This window comes from Podarcis bocagei, assembly GCF_964188305.1.
Source record: "Podarcis bocagei genome assembly, chromosome: 5".
Classification (NCBI taxonomy): domain Eukaryota; kingdom Metazoa; phylum Chordata; class Lepidosauria; order Squamata; family Lacertidae; genus Podarcis; species Podarcis bocagei.
In genome coordinates this window covers 88,949,778-88,970,616 of record NC_138129.1, presented here as the reverse complement: position 1 = coordinate 88,970,616, position 20,839 = coordinate 88,949,778, and the positions used below count along the sequence as shown (strand labels likewise).

Here is a 20,839-nt window from a genome sequence, read left to right as displayed (position 1 = left end):
ACCATGATTTCCATTGTATTTCTGGTATGCAAAAAGCAGTCTCCTTTTTCCCCTGTTCTCTCAGCTCAAAGGTTACATCATTACGAAAAAAGGTCAATTCTCTAAATGAATCCGAAAGTAGAAAATCCCTTAACAAATAGAAGACTTAGACGTGTTTACATTGCAAATTTAAAGCAGTTTAAAGCCTGTTTAATGTTAATAGCCACAAACCAAAGAGCCCTGGGAATTGGAGCTCTCTGAAGTGAGAAGAAACTTCACACAAAGAGTCCTTGGTGTCCTTTCAAGAGCTGGATTCCAAGCATTCTTCAGGATTTCAAACAAATGGTAGCAGAAATGGATTAGGGCGAGTGCTGTTGACCCATTTAATTCACAAGCACATGGTGCACATGTATTTGTAACCGGGAGCATTTGTACCACAGCTGACTCTTGTTGTGGCTTTCTAGATGATTATGCACAACTGTGCCTAGATGGGAGCCAGAATACCCTACACGAGGCATCCTCAAACTACGTTTTGGCACTACAACTCCCATCATCCCTAGCTAACAGGACCAGTGGTCAGGGATGATGAGAACTGCAGTCCCCAAACATCTGGAGGGCCGAGTTTGGGGATGCCTGCCGTACACAATAGGATAATCACTTCCTCGTTTCGCTTCTTTGAGTACAGGGTTTCCCAAACTTGGGTCTCTAGCCGTTTTTGGACTACAACTCTGATAATCCCTAGCATCTAGCAGGACCAGTGGTCAGCGATGAGGGAAATCGTAGTCCAAAAGCAGGTGGAAACCCAAGTTTGGGAAAACGTGTATCCTGTTTTAGTGGAACCACACCTCCCTCCCTTCAGATGTTTTTAATGATGCTTTTTAAGGATGCTTCCTGCTCATTTAATTCTTATACATCCTCCTTGATATATCTGTTATGGAAGTGCATATTATGAAGGAGGAGGAGGAGACAACAACAGCAGCAACAACAACAAGGTCTCCTGGGATCACAGTCGTACCTTGGTTTTCAAACAGAATGCGTTCCGGAAGTCCGTTCGACTTCCAAAATGTTCGGAAACCAAGGCACGGCTTCTGATTGGTTTCCAATTGTGCAGGCAAGCTAGAAACAATAGCGGAAGCCAAAAAACATTCGAAAACCAGAACACTCACTTCCGGGTTTCGATCGTTTGGGAGCCAAAACATATGAGTACCAAGGCATTCAACAACCAAGGTATGGCTGTACCAGTCACATGGAAACTACAATTATTACATGAGTCACGAAAGCTGACCACATTATTTATGGGAAGGGGATGGGGAATAGAAAAGCAGCAGAGGGGTTTGCAAAAGGACCACTGCTCAATGGAATGTTCACAATGCCTTGCATGCAGAAGGTCCCAGGTACAATCCCTGGGATGACGTCTCACATTAAAAGATCTCAGGTGGACCTGTGACAAGGTTAAAAATTTTTGGGAATCAATTTATAATGAACTTAAAAAAATATTTAGGTAAACTTTCCCCAAAAGACCGGAAGCGTTTCTATTAGGTTTAATAGGAATGGAAATCAAAATGGGAGACCAAAATCTGTTAGCAAGAACCCTCCTGGCCCAAAGATGGAAAACACAAAACATACCAACCATCCAGGAGTGGCAGGTGAAGTTGACAGAATACGCAGAACTTGCCAAATTGCCAGGAAGGATCCGGGACCAGGAAGACCAAAGATACCAAAATAACTGGAGTAAATTTATTGAATATTTAAAGGAGAATTGTAAAGAGGTCAAGACACTAGCAGGATTGACATAATACCTCCAATGTATAATAGTACTATTGTGAGAATAATGTGCACGATAGAAAGGGGTTAATTATACCAATTGCAGGGAAGGGGGGAGTCACGACTCGGCAGAGTCAAAGGAAATGTATGGCATTAATATGGTTTGTTGGAAAAGAATATGTAAGGAAAACAATAAAAATTTACTTGGAAAAAAAGGAAAGATCTCAGGTAGCAGGGCTGGTCAGGACTCCTTTATGAGATACGGGAGATCCAGATTCCACAAGGTTAGAAAGAGGTAGGGCAGGACCAGTGACTTAACCATAAGGTTTTCTTTGTTACCGCTGGAGTAATCTGACCCTCTATGGCCCAATCTCAAGCAGTCAGAGGCACAGTTGAAATCGGGAGACTCGGGCTGTGTAATTCTGCATAGGATCAGCCTGATAATGACTTGGCGGGGAGGCAGAAGAGGTGGCTAAGGCACCCATAACATACTGCAAGATTCTCATAAAACCGATATGATTTATTCTAAGGCATTTCAAGCATTCTCCATTTTCTATAAGAAAAATTATGCTCTTGATTTGAATTTATGGTTGCCATAAGACAGCAATCTGTCCCTCTAGTGAATAACTGTTGGTATAGTGAATCATATTTTGCCTTGGCATAGTTTCAGCGAATATTCTATTTACTATGGCTCCCCTCAGCTTCAATGGATGCTGGATAGAATCCTAATGACAGCATGGTTGTAAAAGAAGAGAACAGTCTAGGCTGTTGGCTTCTTCTTCTTTTAATACCTTTGGAAAATGACCAACTGAATCTGGGAAATCGGCACTACAGATAATTTAGGAGAAGTGTCGTGTCAATGATTTATGGACCTTCTATCAATGAGTAAAACGCTTCTGGAGGGCGGAGGATCTGTCACTTCATCATAATGCATTTTTAAAGTCACCCTTCATAACTTAAAAGCCATCATTGTTCTTCTCTTCGGGGATATACTATAATTAGAGAAATCCATCTGGAAGGTATTACAGCCTGAAATTATATAGTAAGGAAGCCTTGGTTCCCAAGCAGACTTCCTTTTCACATCTTGGACCAAAGTAAACGCTGACAAGCTAATCTAGGGAGATGGCAGACGAGACACCAAAATGAATTGTAGCATATGCCCCAACCCCAACTTGTTAAATTCAAATCAGATTTTGGAGCAATGTGGAATGTGGGCCTGGAAGGAAGCAATTTAGTGATAAGCCCATGGAGCAGAGAGCTTCATTTATTTATTATTTACATATTTATATATTTCTGGGTGGAACAGAAGCAAGATGAAAATATGGCTGGGAATACCAGACTAAGTTCAGGGTGCGTGTCCTGGTGTCCATAGTGTTATGTACTGAAGTTCTCACCCTGGGCCAGCAGGGGGATACTGTAGATAGTTATGCAAATGAAGGATTGAAAGTGACGTTCAGTGATTGGATAGTTTTAGAAAGTTGTTACAGTAACGTGGTACTGGAGCTCTATATAAGCAGGCTGACTGAGCCCTTCAGTTCAGTTCAGTCCTGGCCTGAGAATAAACAAGAACTGTTTGAAGAATCGCTGTGTCGTCTGATATGTTCACCCACAACTTAACACATAGCCCTAGAGAGCTTGGGACCAGGATGTTTGAAATATATTTCCCCTTATATATCTTGCACTCTGCAGGTGATGGCGCCTTGCAGATACCATCTAATTAGGAAGTCCATTCTGTATGATGAAGGAGTTGGACGCCTAGTGTGGCAGCACCCAACCTTTAGATTTCCCTGTTAAATATCAAACAGAAACTGTCTCTGTTGTCTTTCCAGCACCTATTTAATACCTTCTGTCTTCAACAAGGCTTGCTAAATTGTGAGTTTTATCCTGTTCTGTAACTTCACTGGAACTGAATTGTTTTATATGAAATGGTTCTACATGTGGGATTGCTTAATCGTTTTTTATATTTGAAATTGTTTTAGGTTTTTTATTGTTGATGTTATCATTGCTAATGGCTTCAAGTTGTTTCATAGGAAGCTGTTTATAAATGGAAATAGATAAATCAATATTGATAACCAACCATCCCATTTTATATAAACTTGAATAGGTATGAGTTCTTCTTTGAATTCTTTTTGCTCCCTTTAAGGGTTGGTTTATCCATGCATATTCATTCATTCTAATGGCAATGGCAAGTGGTGACCTGTATGTGCAAAGGAGCTGCAGTGGATCAAAAAGCAAAGTAAAAAAAGGACCCCTGGATGGTTAAGTCCAGTCAAAGGGGACTATGGGGTTGTGCCACTCATCTCGCTTTCAGACTGAGGGAGCTGGCGTTTGTCCACAGACAGCTTTCTGTGTCATGTGGCCAGCATGACTAAACCACTTCTGGCGCAAGGGAAACACCATGACAGAAACCAGAGTGCACAGAAACGCCATTTACCTTCCTGCCACAGTGGTACCTATTTATCTACTTGCACTGGTGTGCTTTCAAACTGCTAGGTTGGCAGGAGCTGGGACAGAGCAACAGGAGCTCACCCCATCGCGGGGATTCGAACCGCTGACCTTCTGATTGGCAAGCTCAAGAGGCTCAGTGGTTTAGACCACAGCGCCACTCGCATCCCAAAAAGTACCATCACAGCCAATAGTTAGACCACAAACTATGGTTGCCACAAGGACTGGGATTCCCAGGACTTGTCTTCTACGAACTAGGAATTGTATTTGGCAGCATAGTCCCAACAAACAAGGACAATCTCAGCCCTTGTTAGCCTTTCCTCACCCCAGGAAAAGACATCATGCCTGTTCTACAACTGGAAGAGCCAGTGACTGCAGGTTTATGAATGCATAATGCAGGGCTGGTCCAAGACTTGGACCCTCAAATGGTGGACCCCCGCTGCCAGGGAAGAAGGGCTGAGTGTAGATCTATATCAGGAACAGGGGCGGGGATACAGATCAACATCATTATCTTGCTGCCTGAAGCGATCATCTCACCTTGCTTCATCGGTGAGCCAGCCTTGGCATAATTTATCACAGTCACTTATGTCTGACTTGCCTGTTCTATATTCAATATATTTGTCTGTGTTTGCAGGCAGGCTTTAGTGCACTCTAAGATCCTGCACCAGTGATTTGCCATGGTCCATTCCCTCCCCATCAAGGCCAAGGGATAACATTTTCTGAATGTGGTAATCCTTCATTGTTAGACTTGAGTTAACCTGAGATGTGCTGGCCATACTTTCTGCATGGAGTGTAGGAACTTTAAATGGTTAAAAGGGAGAGGGTCACATCATCTGGGAGCAACTGAGAGGCAGAAATCAAAGGTTTCCAAACATAATTCCTACATGATGCATGCCACTGTAACTCCCAAGTTCGTATTATTTCTTCTATATTTATAGACTGCTTAAATCAGAAAACTCTTTAGGCAGTGTACATAATAAAATTATCACTCCATAAAACCAGAAAAACTGGTTTTTCTTGTTGTTTAAAAAACAAGTATACATAAAATAGTTGTCAACAAAATATGGATAAAATCAGAAAACATACTGGAAAAAATCAGAAAACATATTGGAAAAAATCAGAAAACATATTGAAAACAAATATACATGACTAAATTATATGTCTGGGTAGGCTTGCTAAAACAAAGAAGTTATCAGCAGACATCTAAAACAGTATAGCAAGGGCACCTATATAGAAAACGTATGTGTAAAATAAACAGTATTTTAGGTTGTGGGAGGAAAGATATGTACCTGGAAGAATGTTCTGCTAAAATCAAGGAGGCTGACTTCCAACTAAAGGGTGTTTGGATTGGAGTTTTATCCTAATTGTGATTGCATTTACATCAAACTCGGGGGCCTGAGTACAAATTACACTAATGTAGCGCTTAGCAATCATGTGGGGCGCTTGTTTGTGTGAGTGTGTTTTAAAGCAGTTCTAGGCTGTGTGTTTGTGTTTATGATCAGCACTGCAGAACATGGGGAGAGGTTTCAACCTTCCCTCCTGAGAGTGATCTTGACAAATATCCCTTGCACCACAGACCAATTAGTATGGGGTGGGGGTGGGGCATTAAAAACTTCTATTGGCAACAAAGGGAGATCCCCACCCAACATTAATTTCTACACTGGAGGGAGAAAGTGGTTTTTACCAGGAAGCAAGGAAGCATTTAGGGACTCAGGTGGCGCTGTGGGTTAAACCACAGAGCCAAGGACTTGCCGATCAGAAGGTCAACAGTTTGAATCCCCGCAACGGGGTGAGCTCCCGTTGCTCGGTCCCTGCTCCTGCCAACCAAGCAGTTCAAAAGCACATCAAAGTGCAAGTAGATAAATAGGTACCGCTCTGGCGGGAAGGTAAATGGCATTTCCGTGCTCTGCTCTGGTTCACCAGAAGGGGCTTAGTCATGCTGGCCACATGACCCGGAAGCTGTATGCTGGCTCCCTCGGCCAATAAAGTGAGATGAGCACCGCAACCCCAGAGTCGGTCACGACTGGACCTAATGGTCAGGGGTCCCTTTACCTTTTTAAGGAAGCCTTAACTTGCCTTGGCCTAGTGGCTACACCCTTGGACAATGGACTTTGATTCTAAGGAAGTGTGTACCACTGGCGCTATCTTAAGGGGGCTGTGGGTGCTGCAGCCCCCACAATAATATATTTGTAGGGGTTAAGGCCTCACAAAGTCAATGAGAAAAGTTTAAGCATTTTTCTCTGGCGCTAACTTTTGGCAGGTGGCTAGTGCCACTGTATTCTGCTCTGGTCAGACCTCACCTGGAGTACTGTGTCCAGTTCTGGGCACCACAATTCAAGAAGGATGCTGACAAACTGGAACGTGTCCAGAGGAGGGCAACCATAATGGTCAAAGGCCTGGAAACGATGCCTTATGAGGAACGGCTAAGGGAGCTGGGCATGTTTAGCCTGGAGAAGAGGAGGCTAAGGGGTGATATGATAGCCATGTTCAAATATATAAAAGGATGTCACATAGAGGAGGGAGAAAGGTTGTTTTCTGCTGCTCCAGAGAAGCGGACACGGAGCAATGGATCCAAACTACAAGAAAGAAGATTCCACCTAAACATTAGGAAGAACTTCCTGGCAGTAAGAGCTGTTCGACAGTGGAATTTGCTGCCAAGGAGTGTGGTGGAGTCTCCTAGTTTGGAGGTCTTTAAGCAGAGGCTTGACAAGCATATGTCAGGAGTGCTCTGATGGTGTTTCCTGCTTGGCAGGGGGTTGGACTCGATGGCCCTTGTGGTCTCTTCCAACTATGTGATTCTATGATTCTATGATTCTAGGATGCAGAACTGCCTCTCTGTGACAGAGAATGATAGAGAAGAGAGAGATAGAGAGGCAATTCTGCATCCTAGGCTGCCTCAGCCAGGGACAGACGTTAGGGGGAGAGAGAGAAGAGGGACAGAGACAACCAGTGTCTTTTTCCAGCTGACAGCTGTACTGAATGCTTCAGTATCCCTTGACTCATCACTGTCCTTTCAGACTACAGTGGTACCTCGGGTTACATACGGTTACAGACTCCGCTAACCCAAAAATAGTGCTTCAGGTTAAGAACTTTGCTTCAGGATGAGAACAGAAATTGTGCTCCAGCAGCGCAGTGGCAGTAGGAGGCCCCATTAGCTAAAGTGGTGCTTCAGGTTAAGAACAGTTTCAGGTTAAGAACGGACCTCCAGAACGAATTAAGTACTTAACCTGAGGTACCACTGTACGCTAGTTAGCATTCCTCATGTCAGCCTGCTTTGGCTGGGAAAAGCCATTGGGATGACTGAATGTGTGAAACGAGCCCTTTGAAGTGTGCATGCTTTTATATAATCTGTATTAAATATTTAATTGGGTTACAAAAATATGCGCATTGCCTCTGTTTTCGGGTCGCGGAGTCTTTTTCTGCAAATTGGTTATGTTTGATGTGAGACACTGGTGTATAAGATTGGGGGTGGGAGAGAAGGGATGGTAAACCTAGATTATTTTACTTAGTGTATGTATGAGGTTTTTGTGTTAACATCACTTCATCACTTGGGTTGGAAGGGAAGGGAGGGAGGGGAGGGAGGGAGGGAGGGAGGGAAGAAGGAAGGAAGGAAGGAAGGAAGGAAGGAAGGAAGGAAGGAAGGAAGGAAAGAAAGGAAGGGGGTAGAAAGGGAGGGAAAGGAGGAAGGATTGGAAGAGGGTATCACTGTCATGGCAGAGGCAGATCACTGTGGCAGAGTTGGAGAAGTTGGAGAATAGCAGTGCCAGAAAGGAGATCAAGGAGGGAGAATTGGGAGAGAGGGGATCACAGTCACTGCCAGTGAGGCCCCACGGTGGAGGCACAGGTCCCGGTCCAGTTGCTGCTATGGCGCCGGAGCGCATGACCTGCCGTGACCTGCCCCACACTACAGCGTCATGACATTGCAATGTGATGTCATGATGTTGCAGCACTGGGCAGAGCACACTGGGCACCCACAGCCAGTGCCCACAGTGTGCAGATTATCATCCTGAGACAGAAAGCTTTCAGCAATAGTGCCATCCACACATTACTCATGCATAGGGCATAACTGTGTAGGGAGGAGAGTAGGGCCAGACTTTAAGCACAGCTGTGACATAATATCTCTCCCTTCCCTCACTGCTTGCTTAGGATTTGTTTAGGATTGCGGCTTTAGAATGGTAGGCAAATTGTAATCTCTCATTTTGACAATTTACGCAGTTTAGCAGTAGAATAGAGTCACACCCTCTGGCTATACTCTGATAGAAATATCATGATATTGGCAATCCCTTTGTTCAAGAATGGTGTAAAATCACTATCAAAGAGACTCTGACATTTTCCCGTATGCCCATGTTATGCACCCATAGTGCCTGTTGACTTGAGGAATATACACAAGTAAAAGCATTAGGAAGATTTGTCCCAATCATTCGTATTACACATCAGATGGATGATTTACACAACCCCAACTTTTCAGAAGCTGGTTGGAAACCACTGGGCAGCTCCTAGATGTTCAAATTCACCAAAGAAACAGGAGAGAATTATATTCCCAAGTCTCATCACCTTACCGTCTCCCAAATGGAAGATTGGGAAAGCAGCCTAAAAGTGAGGATGCACAGCTGTTAAATCTACAGAGCCCCCAAATGGTGAATTGGTGAGATTGGAAGAGTGGGATGGCTTATCTTCCAACTCTCTCCCCTGATATCTGTGAGAGAGCTGGGGAACATGTTTTGCATCTTATCCCGGTCATGGATATGCCACTAAAAATGACATCCACACAATGAATGCTCCCCTCCATGCATCACATGACCAGGTAAGGTATCAGCCACTCCCTCAATATGCCATCAAACTGGAAACTGTTGCCATGTCTATCCATGTGAATAACCCTTCAGTGTCAAAACAGCGTGCTAGGTCAGTGATTCCTGAACATGTAGGGCATTTTGAAGGAATGTAGCCTTATCTTTGCGAGTTTGTAGTAGCTTACGTTTCTACCACTTTCCGCCATCTCTACAAGCTAGCCCCATTTGGGAAACACCGTCCTAGGTTGGTTGCATTTTCTCTTTTGTTTCTCTTACCTTTGCCTCGGCAAGCTGATGAGTGGCTGTTTATGGCACCTCTTACTAAGGCTAAAGAGCTTGTGGACAATTTTCTGCGCCTTGAGGAACAGCTGTTTCGTGCTGGTTTCCAGTTGCTCATAGCGATGCTGGAAATTTGAGTCCATTGTCCACAAGTGCATAATGGCTGACGTGTTGAGGAAATAGTTCATGGGCAGCCTTTTCATAAAGAACTTGAATTCATCTGCAAAATGGCAAAATTCAACACTCTTTTAAGATACGCTTCTGTGAGCCTTTGTGCAGCAAAACAACAGTTACCTCTAGCTTGTGTCCATTTTTATCACTTTAATTTGTCACCCTTAATGGACAGTAGAACAGCAGGTAAATGCAATATTCTTAAACGTTGTACACAGGATAAATATTAATGTGACATGAGCTTTTCAGAAGTGCAAAAGCCTGCTTTCCGTTGCTTCACATTTGACAAATTGAGCATGGCTTCATTAGGCTTGCAACCCTACCCGCACTTTCTTGGGAGGAAGTACCCAGGATAATCAGTCAGGCTTACGTCAGAGTAAATATACCTGGGATTGTGCTGTATGACTCCCTCCTCAAAACAACAACAAATCTCTGGTTACGTGAAACATATTCAGTAAACACACAAGAAGTAACCGGCTGTACATTTGAAAAAATATTAGAGTGGTACCTCAGGTTAAGTACTTAATTCATTCTGGAGGTCCATACTTAACCTGAAACAGTTCTTAACCTGAAGCACCACGTTAGCTAATGGTGCCTCCCGCTGCCGCCGCGCCGTCAAAACACGATTTCTGTTCTCATCCTGAAGCAAAGTTCTTAACCTGAAGCACTATTTCTGGGTTAGCTGAGTCTGTAACCTGAAGCGTATGTAACCTGAAGCGTATGTAACCTGAGGTACTACTGTATATACTATTCATTGTATTGAATTGTAGATTTCAACAGAAGTAGCTCATAAAGTTCAACGAAAAAGGTAGAAGACCTAGTATGGACCTTATGCATAAACTAATTAGAGAATGAACTGATCCACTGGGTATCCAATGAATAGTATACATTATTTTTTCAAATGTACAGCCTGTTATGTGTTTTAGAAACCCGTCATTCAAATATAGGCGCTGATGCAACTCAGCGGCGATAACTGTGTACTGGGGAAAGGGATACACTTGGGCATTTTGAGAACAAATGCCTCTTGAGATGTTCATAAGTCTTACTTCCTTCACTTCAAAAGATCTTATGTCTCTCAGGTTGCAATGAGTATTACTTTGTAGATCAATTGGTAGAGCGTGACACTCTTAATCTCAGTGTTATGGGTCTGAACTCCACGTTGGGCAAAAGATTCCTGCATTGCAAGGGGGTTGGACTAAATGACACTTTGAACTCTATAATTCTATGATTCTACTTCATAATGTGGTAGAGTAACCCTACTGAATTTGGGGGCCCTGGTCACCTCCCAGTACATTTCCGTGCACATTTCAAAGTGTCGGTGCAGAGGTTAATATTAACTTCAACTAATCCAGAATGCAGCAGCTAGATTGGTGACTGGGAGCGGCCGCCGAGACCACATAACACTGGTCTTGAAAGACCTACACTGGCTCCCAGTACATTTCAAAGCACAATTCAAAGGGTTGGTGCTGACCTTTAAAGCCCTAAACAGCCTCGGCCCTGTATACCTGAAGGAGCGTCTCCACCCCCATCGTTCAGCCCGGACACTGAGGTCCAGCACCGAGGGCCTTCTGGAGGTTCTCTCACTGCGAGAAGCCAAGTTACAGGGAACCAGGCAGAGGGCCTTCTCGGTCGTGGCACCCGCCCTGTGGAACACCCTCCCATCCGATGTCAAGGAAATAAACAACTATCTGACTTTTAGAAGACATCGGAAGGCAGCTCTGTTTAAGGAAGTTTTTAATGTTTGATGTTTTGTTGTGTTGTTAATATTCTGTTGGGAGCCACCCAGAGTGGGTGGGGAAACCCAGCCAAATGTGTGAGGTATAAATAAATAAATAAATAAATAAATAAATAAATAAATAAATAATTCCCCAAATTTGGCCCTGAATGTGCTACTGGCTTGAATATCCAAATATTTCTCTGTCAAGGGCTGCATTACTTTGGGTGTAATCGGGGTTGGGGCTTCAAACAAATGGAGGATGTAGCTAGAGCCAAAAGTGGGCAGGACCAGAACAAAAAAAAATGAGTAGGGTCAGAACCAAGAGTGGGTGGGTGGCCACCCCTTTTCTCTCTCTCTTTCTACCACTTATCCTGTATGTGGTGCCGTTCACCACTGTCTCGAGAAAACCTTATTCACTCCACCCACAACCTCTTCTGCTGTCAATTTTGCACTGCAGAATTATTCCATTTTTACAATTGCTAGACACCCTGACAGTTTCCCCCTGATTTATCAATGTTTTAGCAATTAAAATGCTCAGCAACGTACAGGTAATTAGACTCGCTTCCTTCACAAGGCTGTTGCAAGGAGCCTGTCTGAGGATTCACACGGAGTCCACCCACCTCTGCCTCCTGGTTGCCACTGACACTTTTGCTCTCCTCTCCTTCTGGGAGAGGGACAGGCTTACGGGAATTAATTCTCCTTTTCCCCATTCCTCTCACTGCTTGCTTGGAGAAGGCTAGCAACAGCAACAACCAGGAGGCTCCAAGGATTCATTGTCGGTCATCTTCTGGAGCATGCCTGATGATGCCAAATCCTAGTGCTGGACCAGATTACCAAGAAGTGTATGTGAAACAAATTGAATATCTGAGTGGACTATTTATATATATGAAGAGTTGTATCTAGTAGACACATTGGGATTAATAGGCCTAAGTTGGTCATTCTTTTTAATGAGTCTTCCCTGTGAAGGGCAAATATTGGTCACAACCTAATAATAATAATAATAATAATAATAATAATAATAATAATAATAATAATGTAGTTTTTGAGTTTAGAAAAAAAATGCAAGGAAGCTCAACTATGGAATTAACTACCACAAGATCTAGTAACAGCCACCAATTTGGATGACTTGTTTAGCCTGTTTAGCATGTTTAGCCTGGAGAAGAGGAGGTTAAGGGGTGATATGATAGCCATGTTCAAATATATAAAAGGATGTCACATAGAGGAAGGAGAAAGGTTGTTTTCTGCTGCTCCAGAGAAGCGGACACAGAGCAATGGATCCAAACTACAAGAAAGAAGATTCCACCTAAACATTAGGAAGAACTTCCTGACAGTAAGAGCTGTTCGACAGTGGAATTTGCTGCCAAGGAGTGTAGTGGAGTCTCCTTCTTTGGAGGTCTTTAAGCAGAGGCTTGACAACCATATGTCAGGAGTGCTCTGATGGTGTTTCCTGCTTGGCAGGGGGTTGGACTCGATGGCCCTTGTGGTCTCTATGACTTGAAAAGGGAGTTAGACAAATTCATGGAGGCTAAGCCTAGCCACGATGTACAAGTTCCAAGCGCTGCTGTGCTCGTGTCCTACTTTCAGCCATCCCATAATTCCATAATCTTGCAGTGACGCGCCAAAGGAACCTTCACTATCTCCACTTACTTGTTCAAGAACAACATGCAATGTACAAAGTTGATGTGCTGTTTATATGTGATAAGAAAGGTTTGCATTATATTCACTCGCAGTACAAAACCGAGGGGGTGGGAGCAGGAGGGAAGGTTGCTAAGAAGAGAACTTGCTAACTCTTAATGAAATCATGTCCTGTATTCTTTTCTAATGAATATCGCATTGTATCCAGAGTAATGAGAGATAAGGCTACTGTGAAGTCACAGTGCTTTGCAAGAGAGAGAGAGAGAGAGAGAGAGAGAGAGAGAGAGAGAGAGAAAAGGCGGCGGTGGCGGTGGGGGGGGAGCGGTATTTGTCTCATATCTTAAACTGACACATTTCATGAGCTGTGAAACTGCAACACGAGTTCTTACTGTTCAAGGATTATTAAATTTATTGTACTCTAATCAGCAAAATGCACAGGTATCCTTTGGAATGTGATTAAGGGCCTAGGCAGGAATGAGGGCAAGAGACGAAGTTAACTAGAACTACCCTGATATCTGTTGGAACCCAAACTCTGCCAAGAATGCAAGGTCCAACAAATTCCTCAATTGCCTCCTGGACAATTTCATTCCCCAGTAGGTAGAAGAAGCAAGAAGGGGATCATTTGTCTTGGCCCTATCACCAACAGGGAAGAACTGATTGACAAAGTGGAAGTACTAGGAACCTTGGGAGGAAGTGATTGTGTCCTCTTGGGTTTCATAACACAGAGGCAAGGAAAAGCTGAGTGTAGTCAGACACAAAATCTGGGCTTTAAGAAAGCTGATTTCAAAAATCTAAGGAACTAATGGGTGAGATCCCATGATCAAAAATACTTGAAGGGAAGGGAGTCCAACATGGATGGGAGTTTCTTAAAGGTGAAATTTTGAAGGCACAAATGTAGACAATTCCAACAAGAAATAGCTCTATATATCGCCAACAGGCAAAAATACAGCAGAAACACAGTAAGCATGGATGCCAGGAAGAAAATTGTAAATGAAAAAGCAAGGCAAATTTCAGGCACAGACCCCAGAAACTAGAACGTGAGGCAACACACAAAAGGAATGTGGGTAGCTTACATAGTTCATAGCAGCTGGCAATGACCTTGGCCAATCAGACATCTCCCAAGATGTAACTCTACAGAACTGAGTGCACATGCTACTTCACCACAGAGGCCTCCAGACCCAATTAGTGAAGCTCCATCTTGACCTTGGATACCCTGCGTCACTCATGCAAGCCATGAGATCCTGTACAATTAGTGAGAAAGAAACCGCTTTCTCATGAGGTCACTTCTCCACCCAGAAAATGCTTTGGAAGAAGGCCAGAACAGAAAAATCTGATTTTCTTGACACTATACTTTCCAAATATTTGGATGGAATGGGAAAGTGCAGTTTGCTACACAACATAAATGGAAATTCCAAATTTTCCTCCCCCTATGTTCAGTGGAGAGGGAAAGTGCATGGGCTATACCTTTAAAACACATTATCCTCCTCAGTGTGTTCTGGGCACTGCAGTTTGTTAAGGGTTGCTGGAAAATATAAACTACAGTGCCCATAATTATGTGAATGGAGTCAACAGTTTGCAACTGATTCAATGATGCACTGCTAATATGCTAACAATTTGACCTATGCATCTAGGGCATTGTTATGTACTGAAGTTCTCACCCTGGGCCAGCAGAGGGATACTGTAGATAGCTCAGGTCCACATATGCAAATAAAAGATCGAAAGTGACATTCAGCGATTGGATAGTTACAGAAAGTTGTTACAGTTATGTTGTACTGAAGCTCTATATAGGTAAGCAGGCTGGCTGAACCCTTCAGTTCACTTCTGTTCTGACCTGTGAATAAACAAGAGCTGCTTGGAGAATCACTGTGTCATCTGATATGTTCACCCACAACTTAACAGGCATCAAGCCCTATTACAGAACGTCCTGCAGTCTTTCCCCCAGTAAGCCTGAGAAGTGGCAAAGAGGACTCCAGCACACCCTGAAAAAGCATTTAAGAATTTTCTTTTTGCCAGACTTAATCCATAGCATGGATTAATTTGTGAACTTCTACCAGGTGTCTGGACAATTCATCTGTTTGCTCTGGATCTCCCCCCCCCCCCCGCAGTGCATAGGGAAGGTCTGCTTATTGCTACAAAGAATTAACATTTGATAATTGACTTGAACTCCAGTCCTACATTGAATAACATCATTTCAGCTAGGAACGCCTGGGAGTGCCTGTGTTTTACCGATTCATCTCGTGAAGACAAAGTGGAAGATGGCTGTTCTTGGATTTAACAATTGATGGTAAATATAGCTCTGTGTAAAATGTACTTTGCATTAGCCCTGTCAAAATCAGCATTTTAAAGTGGCTGCCTAGGCAGCAATCCTAAATGGCCTTGTCTGTCACTTTGCACAATGCTCAGAAAACTCCAGCGATATTTCCCTGCCTTATTATTGTAGCCAAAGGATGTAGCCAAAGGCTGCTTACCCACACTCTGTTTGAATAACAGGTGAATAAACACTGACAGAGAATAGAGTGCAAAAGGAGAGAATATTCCATTATGAATTTCAATTTCTTTCAGTGCTGTCAGTCAAAATAGCATATGCTTCCCTGGACATAAAAACATCATAAATAATAATAAGAAGAAGAGTTTGGATTTGATATCCCGCCTTTCACTCCCTTTAAGGAGTCTCAAAGCGGCTAACATTCTCCTTTCCCTTCCTCCCCCACAACAAACACTCTGTGAGGTGAGTGGGGCTGAGAGACTTCAAGGAAGTGTGACTGGCCCAAGGTCACCCAGCAGCTGCATGTGGAGGAGCGGAGACGCGAACCCGGTTCCCCAGATTAGGAGTCTACCGCTCTTAACCACTACACCACACTGGCTCTCCTGTGTAGCATGTGGGGCCTCCAAAAGAATGCAGGAATAGACCCCCACTGTGGCTCGTTCAAGGTTCCAGCCAGCCATGCCCTCCCCCAGGAAACTATTTCTTCCTCCCTGGTTCCATTTTCCTTTTCCAAATGACATTTTACATTTGTTTGGCCAAGTATGTCCTGGGCTGTTGGGGAGGGGGGAGTCACCAGTGAAGGCGGTGAAGGTCCTGTGTGAGTGTCTGGAGGCAGTTGGAGGATGGATGGCAGCTTACAGATTGAGGTTGAATCCTGACAAGACAGAAGTACTGTTTTGGGGGGACAGGAGGCGGGTGGGTGTGGAGGACTCCCTGGTCCTGATTGGGGTAACAGTGCCCCTGAAGGACCAGGTGCGCAGCCTGGGAGTCATTCTAGACTCACAGCTGTCCATGGAGGCACAGGTCAAATCTGTGTCCAGGGCAGCTGTTTACCAGCTCCATCTGATACGCAGGCTGAGACCCTACCTGCCTGCCGACTGCCTCGCCAGAGTGGTGCATGCTCTGGTTATCTCTCGCTTGGACTACTGCAATGCACTCTACGTGGGGCTACCTTTGAAGGTGACCTGGAAACTACAACTAATCCAGAACATGGCAGCTAGACTGGTGACTGGGAGCGGCCACCGAGACCATATAACACCGGTCTTGAAAGACCTACATTGGCTCCCAGTATGTTTCCGAGCACAATTCAAAGTATTGGTGCTGACCTTTAAAGCCCTAAACGGCCTCGGTCCAGTATATCTGAAGGAGCGTTTCCACCCCCATCGTTCTACCCAGACACTGAGGTCCAGCACCGAGGGCCTTCTGGCGGTTCCCTCACTGCGAGAAGCCAAGTTACAGGGAACCAGGCAGAGGGCCTTCTCGGTAGTGGCGCCCTCCCCATGGAACGCCCTCCCACCAGATGTCAAAGAGAACAACAACTACCAGACATCTGAAGGCAGCCCTGCTTAGGGAAGCTTTTAATGTTTGATGTATTACAGTATTTTAATATTTTTTTGGAAGCCGCCCAGAGTGGCTGGGGAAGCCCAGCCAGATGGGCGGTTTATAAATAATAAATTATTATTTATTTATTAATTATTATTATTATTATTATTATTATTATTATTATTATGCCTTTAAAAATATGTTGGGTTGGGGTTTTGTTTGTTTGTTTTACTTCTACAAGCTTTGAAATTTTCCTGATACGCCTCCCTTCTTTCTCAGCGGTCCTGTTTCGACTCCATTTCTGTCACCACTCGCTAGTTCAGTTTGCTATTAAAAGGGAGTGATATATAGAGAGATAGCATATTCTACGGGCTAGCGAAATTTGTACAGGCAGAACTAGAACAAAGGTTAATTCTGCCATAAAGATTTGCACAAATTCAGCATTTTTCAAGATCTCCCAGAAACAGACATTGGCTAGGATCCAGAGATATGCTTTGAGTGTGTCCAATTGGAGTATTTTTGGGGGGAGATGGGTAGCTCTCCTCCCATTAAGTTGGATTGACATAAACATACATATCGTCATCGTCAATATTATAAACTGCTTTTGAAAAACCTCTTAATGTCAAGTGGGCTGTGCCACGGAGCACGGCAGACAGCCACGTCGATGCAAAGCTGGCTTTGCAGCACAGACAGTGATGTTGCTAATCTTTGGATATTAGCCACTATTCCTACAAGAGCAAATCCTGATGATGAATGGCAATGGCCAAAGCCACAAGCAAGCTGTACATTAACTTGGAGCATGTGCTCTCTGTTCTAGGATTCATGAGATTAATTGCTGGGAGCATGAGAGCATGATGTACAGCAGGCACAAGGTACTGACCTCTTGACCAGGCAAGACCAGAAGTTCAGGCACTTACCAAGACTCACCAACCCAGAGGCTCCATGCTACACGCTCCTCTTTCTTTCTCTGAGCCGTGCATGAAGATAAAGTATTAACCAGCTGGGACAAGGGGTCCCCGTGCTGAGCAAGGCTTTATTCCTCATGGTATGGTCTTTCTAACATCTATCAGTGACAACTCGTAATGGTGAAGGCTAAGCTCTGTCTTCATGGACCATAGATGCAATGCTCTGCATCCATGCTTCTGAATCCCAGTTACTGGAAACTACAGAGGGGAGAGAGATCTTATGCCCAGATCCTGATTTGCAGGTTTCCCACAGGTATCTGGTTAGCTCCTGTGAAAACAGGCTGCTTGACCAAACGGGCCATTGGCCTGGTCCAGCAATCTCTTCTCATGTTCTTATGTGATGTGGCTGGTCAGATTTGGTGCAAATCCTCTGCCATATCATATCCAACCATCTTCTTCCACAGGTTTCAGTTCTCACACATACAGTGATACCTTGGTTGTCAAACAGCTTGGCTCCCGAGCAAATTGGCTCCTGAACGCCACACACCTGGAAGTGAGTCTTCCAGTTTTCCAACATTTTTTGGAAGCCGAACGTCCAATGCGGCTTCCACGGCTTCCAGTGCAGGGAGCTTCTGCATCCAATCGGAAGCCACATTTTCAGAAGTCAAACGGACTCCCAGAATGGATTAAATTCAACAACCGAGATACCACTGTACTATCAGTAGGGTGTTACTAAAGTGATATAAAAAACAAGCTTCTCCCTTCAAATGCTGGCTGCTCAAATCATTCACTAAATAGTTCCAGAGATCAGTGGCTAAATCATAAATGACACCACTATCTTTGCAGGGTCTAGAGAATACAAGATCTGTGTCTTTAAATTAATGATCTGGCAATGGTCTTACAACACAACAATCCAATTCCATCTTCTGTGTGGGGATGCAAAGGGAAATTATGTTACTCTTCACATATATGTAAGGCGTGGAGATTATTTCGACAAAAGTAGCTGCACAACATTACAAAAGTCCCTGAGTGATATTTATGTTTTAAAACACCCTCACCAACCCCACTACCATATTCTTAAGCATATGTAATATGGCAATTGCAGTTATTTCTTTCATTTTCTTTTCCAAACATCAACAGCCGCCAAATTTAAATAATCAACACATATTTTTTAACATAAAGGTTTAAAAGTAAAAAGTAAAGGACCCCTGGGTGGTTAAGTCCAGTCAAAGGCGACTTTGGGGTTGTGACGCTCATCTCGCTTCAGGCCGAGGAAGCCGGCATTTGTCCACAGACAGCTTTCCGGGTCATGTGGCCAACATGACTAAACAGCTTCTGGCGCAACGGAACACTGTGATGGAAACCAGAGCGCATGGAAACACCGTTTACCTTCCTGCCGCAGTGGTATGTATTTATCTACTTGCACTGGTGTGCTTTTAAACTGCTAGGTTGGCAGGAGCTGGGACAGAGCAATGGTAGCTCACCCCATCGCAGGGATTTGAACCACAGGCCTTCTGATTGGCAAGTCCAATGGGCTCAGTGGTTTAGACCACAGCGCCACCCTTGTATAAAGATTTAATATTCCATATTATTGCATGGAACAGAAATAATAAATTCCCAATTCCTTAAAAACAAATAAACAATGAATTAATTGTACTTTCAATTCACTGTAGGCTCAGATTGCAATTTATATGCTGGGTACAGCATGTAAACATTTCTCCCTCTCTTTCTCAATAGGTTTTAATCCATTATTATTGTTATTATTGTACGCACAGCCAAGTCCTAGGCAAGTTTACTCAAATAGGAAGTAAGTGCCGCCAAATTTAATGGGGCATCCTCCAACTTAAAAGGCTTGTGACTCAATGTCTTCCATTAAATTCCCATTGAGGAATGGAACCGTTTCTGGAAGACATGTAGACTCAGGTTGTGGCAAAGCTCCAGGAAAGCACAACTAAGAACTCTCCTCAAAATGTTCTATACCTGCTCTGACATCTGCACTGGCTTCCAGTCCAATTTAAAGTGCTAGTATTAATCTTTAAAACTCTAAATGGCTCAGGTCCAAGTCATCTGAAGGATAAACTCTTCCTGTATATCTCTGTCCACACCTCAAGATCATCTGATGTAGGCCTTGTCATGGATCTGAGAAGCAGGAGAATAAAATGGTGGAAGAAGTTTCTCAGTGGTGGCTTATCGAAAGCCCTTCCCAAAGAGATTTGCCTGCAGTCTTTTGGGTGCCATTTGAAGATGTTTTTCTTTCCCATGTGCTTCCATCTTAAAATCTTAGATATTTTTAGATCCTTTATATTAACAACAACATATTATTTATACCCCACCCATCTGGCTGGGTTTCCCCAGCCACTCTGGGCGGCTTCCAACAAAATATTAAAAATACAATAAAGCATCAAACATTAAAAACTTCCTTAAACAGAGCTGCCTTCAGATGTCCTCTAAAAGTCAGATAGTTGTTTATTTCCTTGACATCTGATGGGAGGGCATTCCACAGGGCAGGTGCCACTACTGAGAAGCCCTCTGCCTGGTTCCCTGTAGCTTTGCTTCCCACAGTGAGGGAACTGCCAGAAGGCCCTCGGCGCTGGACCTCAGTGTCCGGGCAGAACGATGGGGGTGGAGATGCTCCTTCAGGCCATTTAGGACTTTAAATGTCAGCACCAACCCTTTGAATTGTGCTCGGAAGTGTACTGGGAGCCGATGTAGGTCTTTCAAGACCGGTGTTATGTGGTCTCGGCGGCCACTCCCCATCCCAGTCTAGCTGCCGCTTTCTGGATTAGTTGGAGTTAATATTAACTGCTGCCAGTAATTTTAATTTTACTTTATGCTGTTGCTGATTTTCTTCTGATTCAGACTTTAGGTTTGCATTTTGATTTCTATTACGGTTTTCCATGTTCAGTGTCATACCCTCCAACATTCCTCAGATGAAAATAGGGACATTTCTCACTCCCCCACAAGTTGACCCTTCTCAACCCCATTTTTTGTTGTGTTCCCGCTCACCGCAGAGCGTTTCCTATCAGAAGAAGGCTGCATGCCACCACTGGGAAACCTATGGAACACAGCACACACACACCCTCCACCGTCCTCAGAAAACCCGTTAATCCTGGTTTTATTCTATTTCATTCTTTGATCGATTTACAAAAAGCAAACAACACACCAGTAAATAAATTTTATAAGGGGCAAGATCAGACGTGAATGCACAAAGCATTTTTTAATTGAAAAAAGTCAAGACTCCTTGTGCTTTGTTCCCCCTTTCTTCCCATCCAGGGTGGCAAAGCCCTCTGCCTGCACCTCGGAGCCAGTGTATCACACGCCACAGCCTCTCCTCCTCCTTCCCTGC

The 20,839-nt window shown here is 43.9% G+C and overlaps 1 protein-coding gene across 2 annotated transcripts in view; it reads right to left on the bottom strand.

Annotated features, from left to right (window-relative positions):
* Positions 1-20,839, bottom strand: part of BRINP3 (BMP/retinoic acid inducible neural specific 3) — a 268,970-nt gene that overhangs the window by 35,793 nt on the left and 212,338 nt on the right. For both annotated transcript variants that reach the window (XM_081194376.1, XM_081194377.1), the window contains exon 7: positions 9,255-9,477. In XM_081194376.1, coding sequence (XP_081050502.1) covers positions 9,255-9,477 — 223 coding nt within the window. The remainder of the gene's footprint in view (positions 1-9,254; positions 9,478-20,839) is intronic.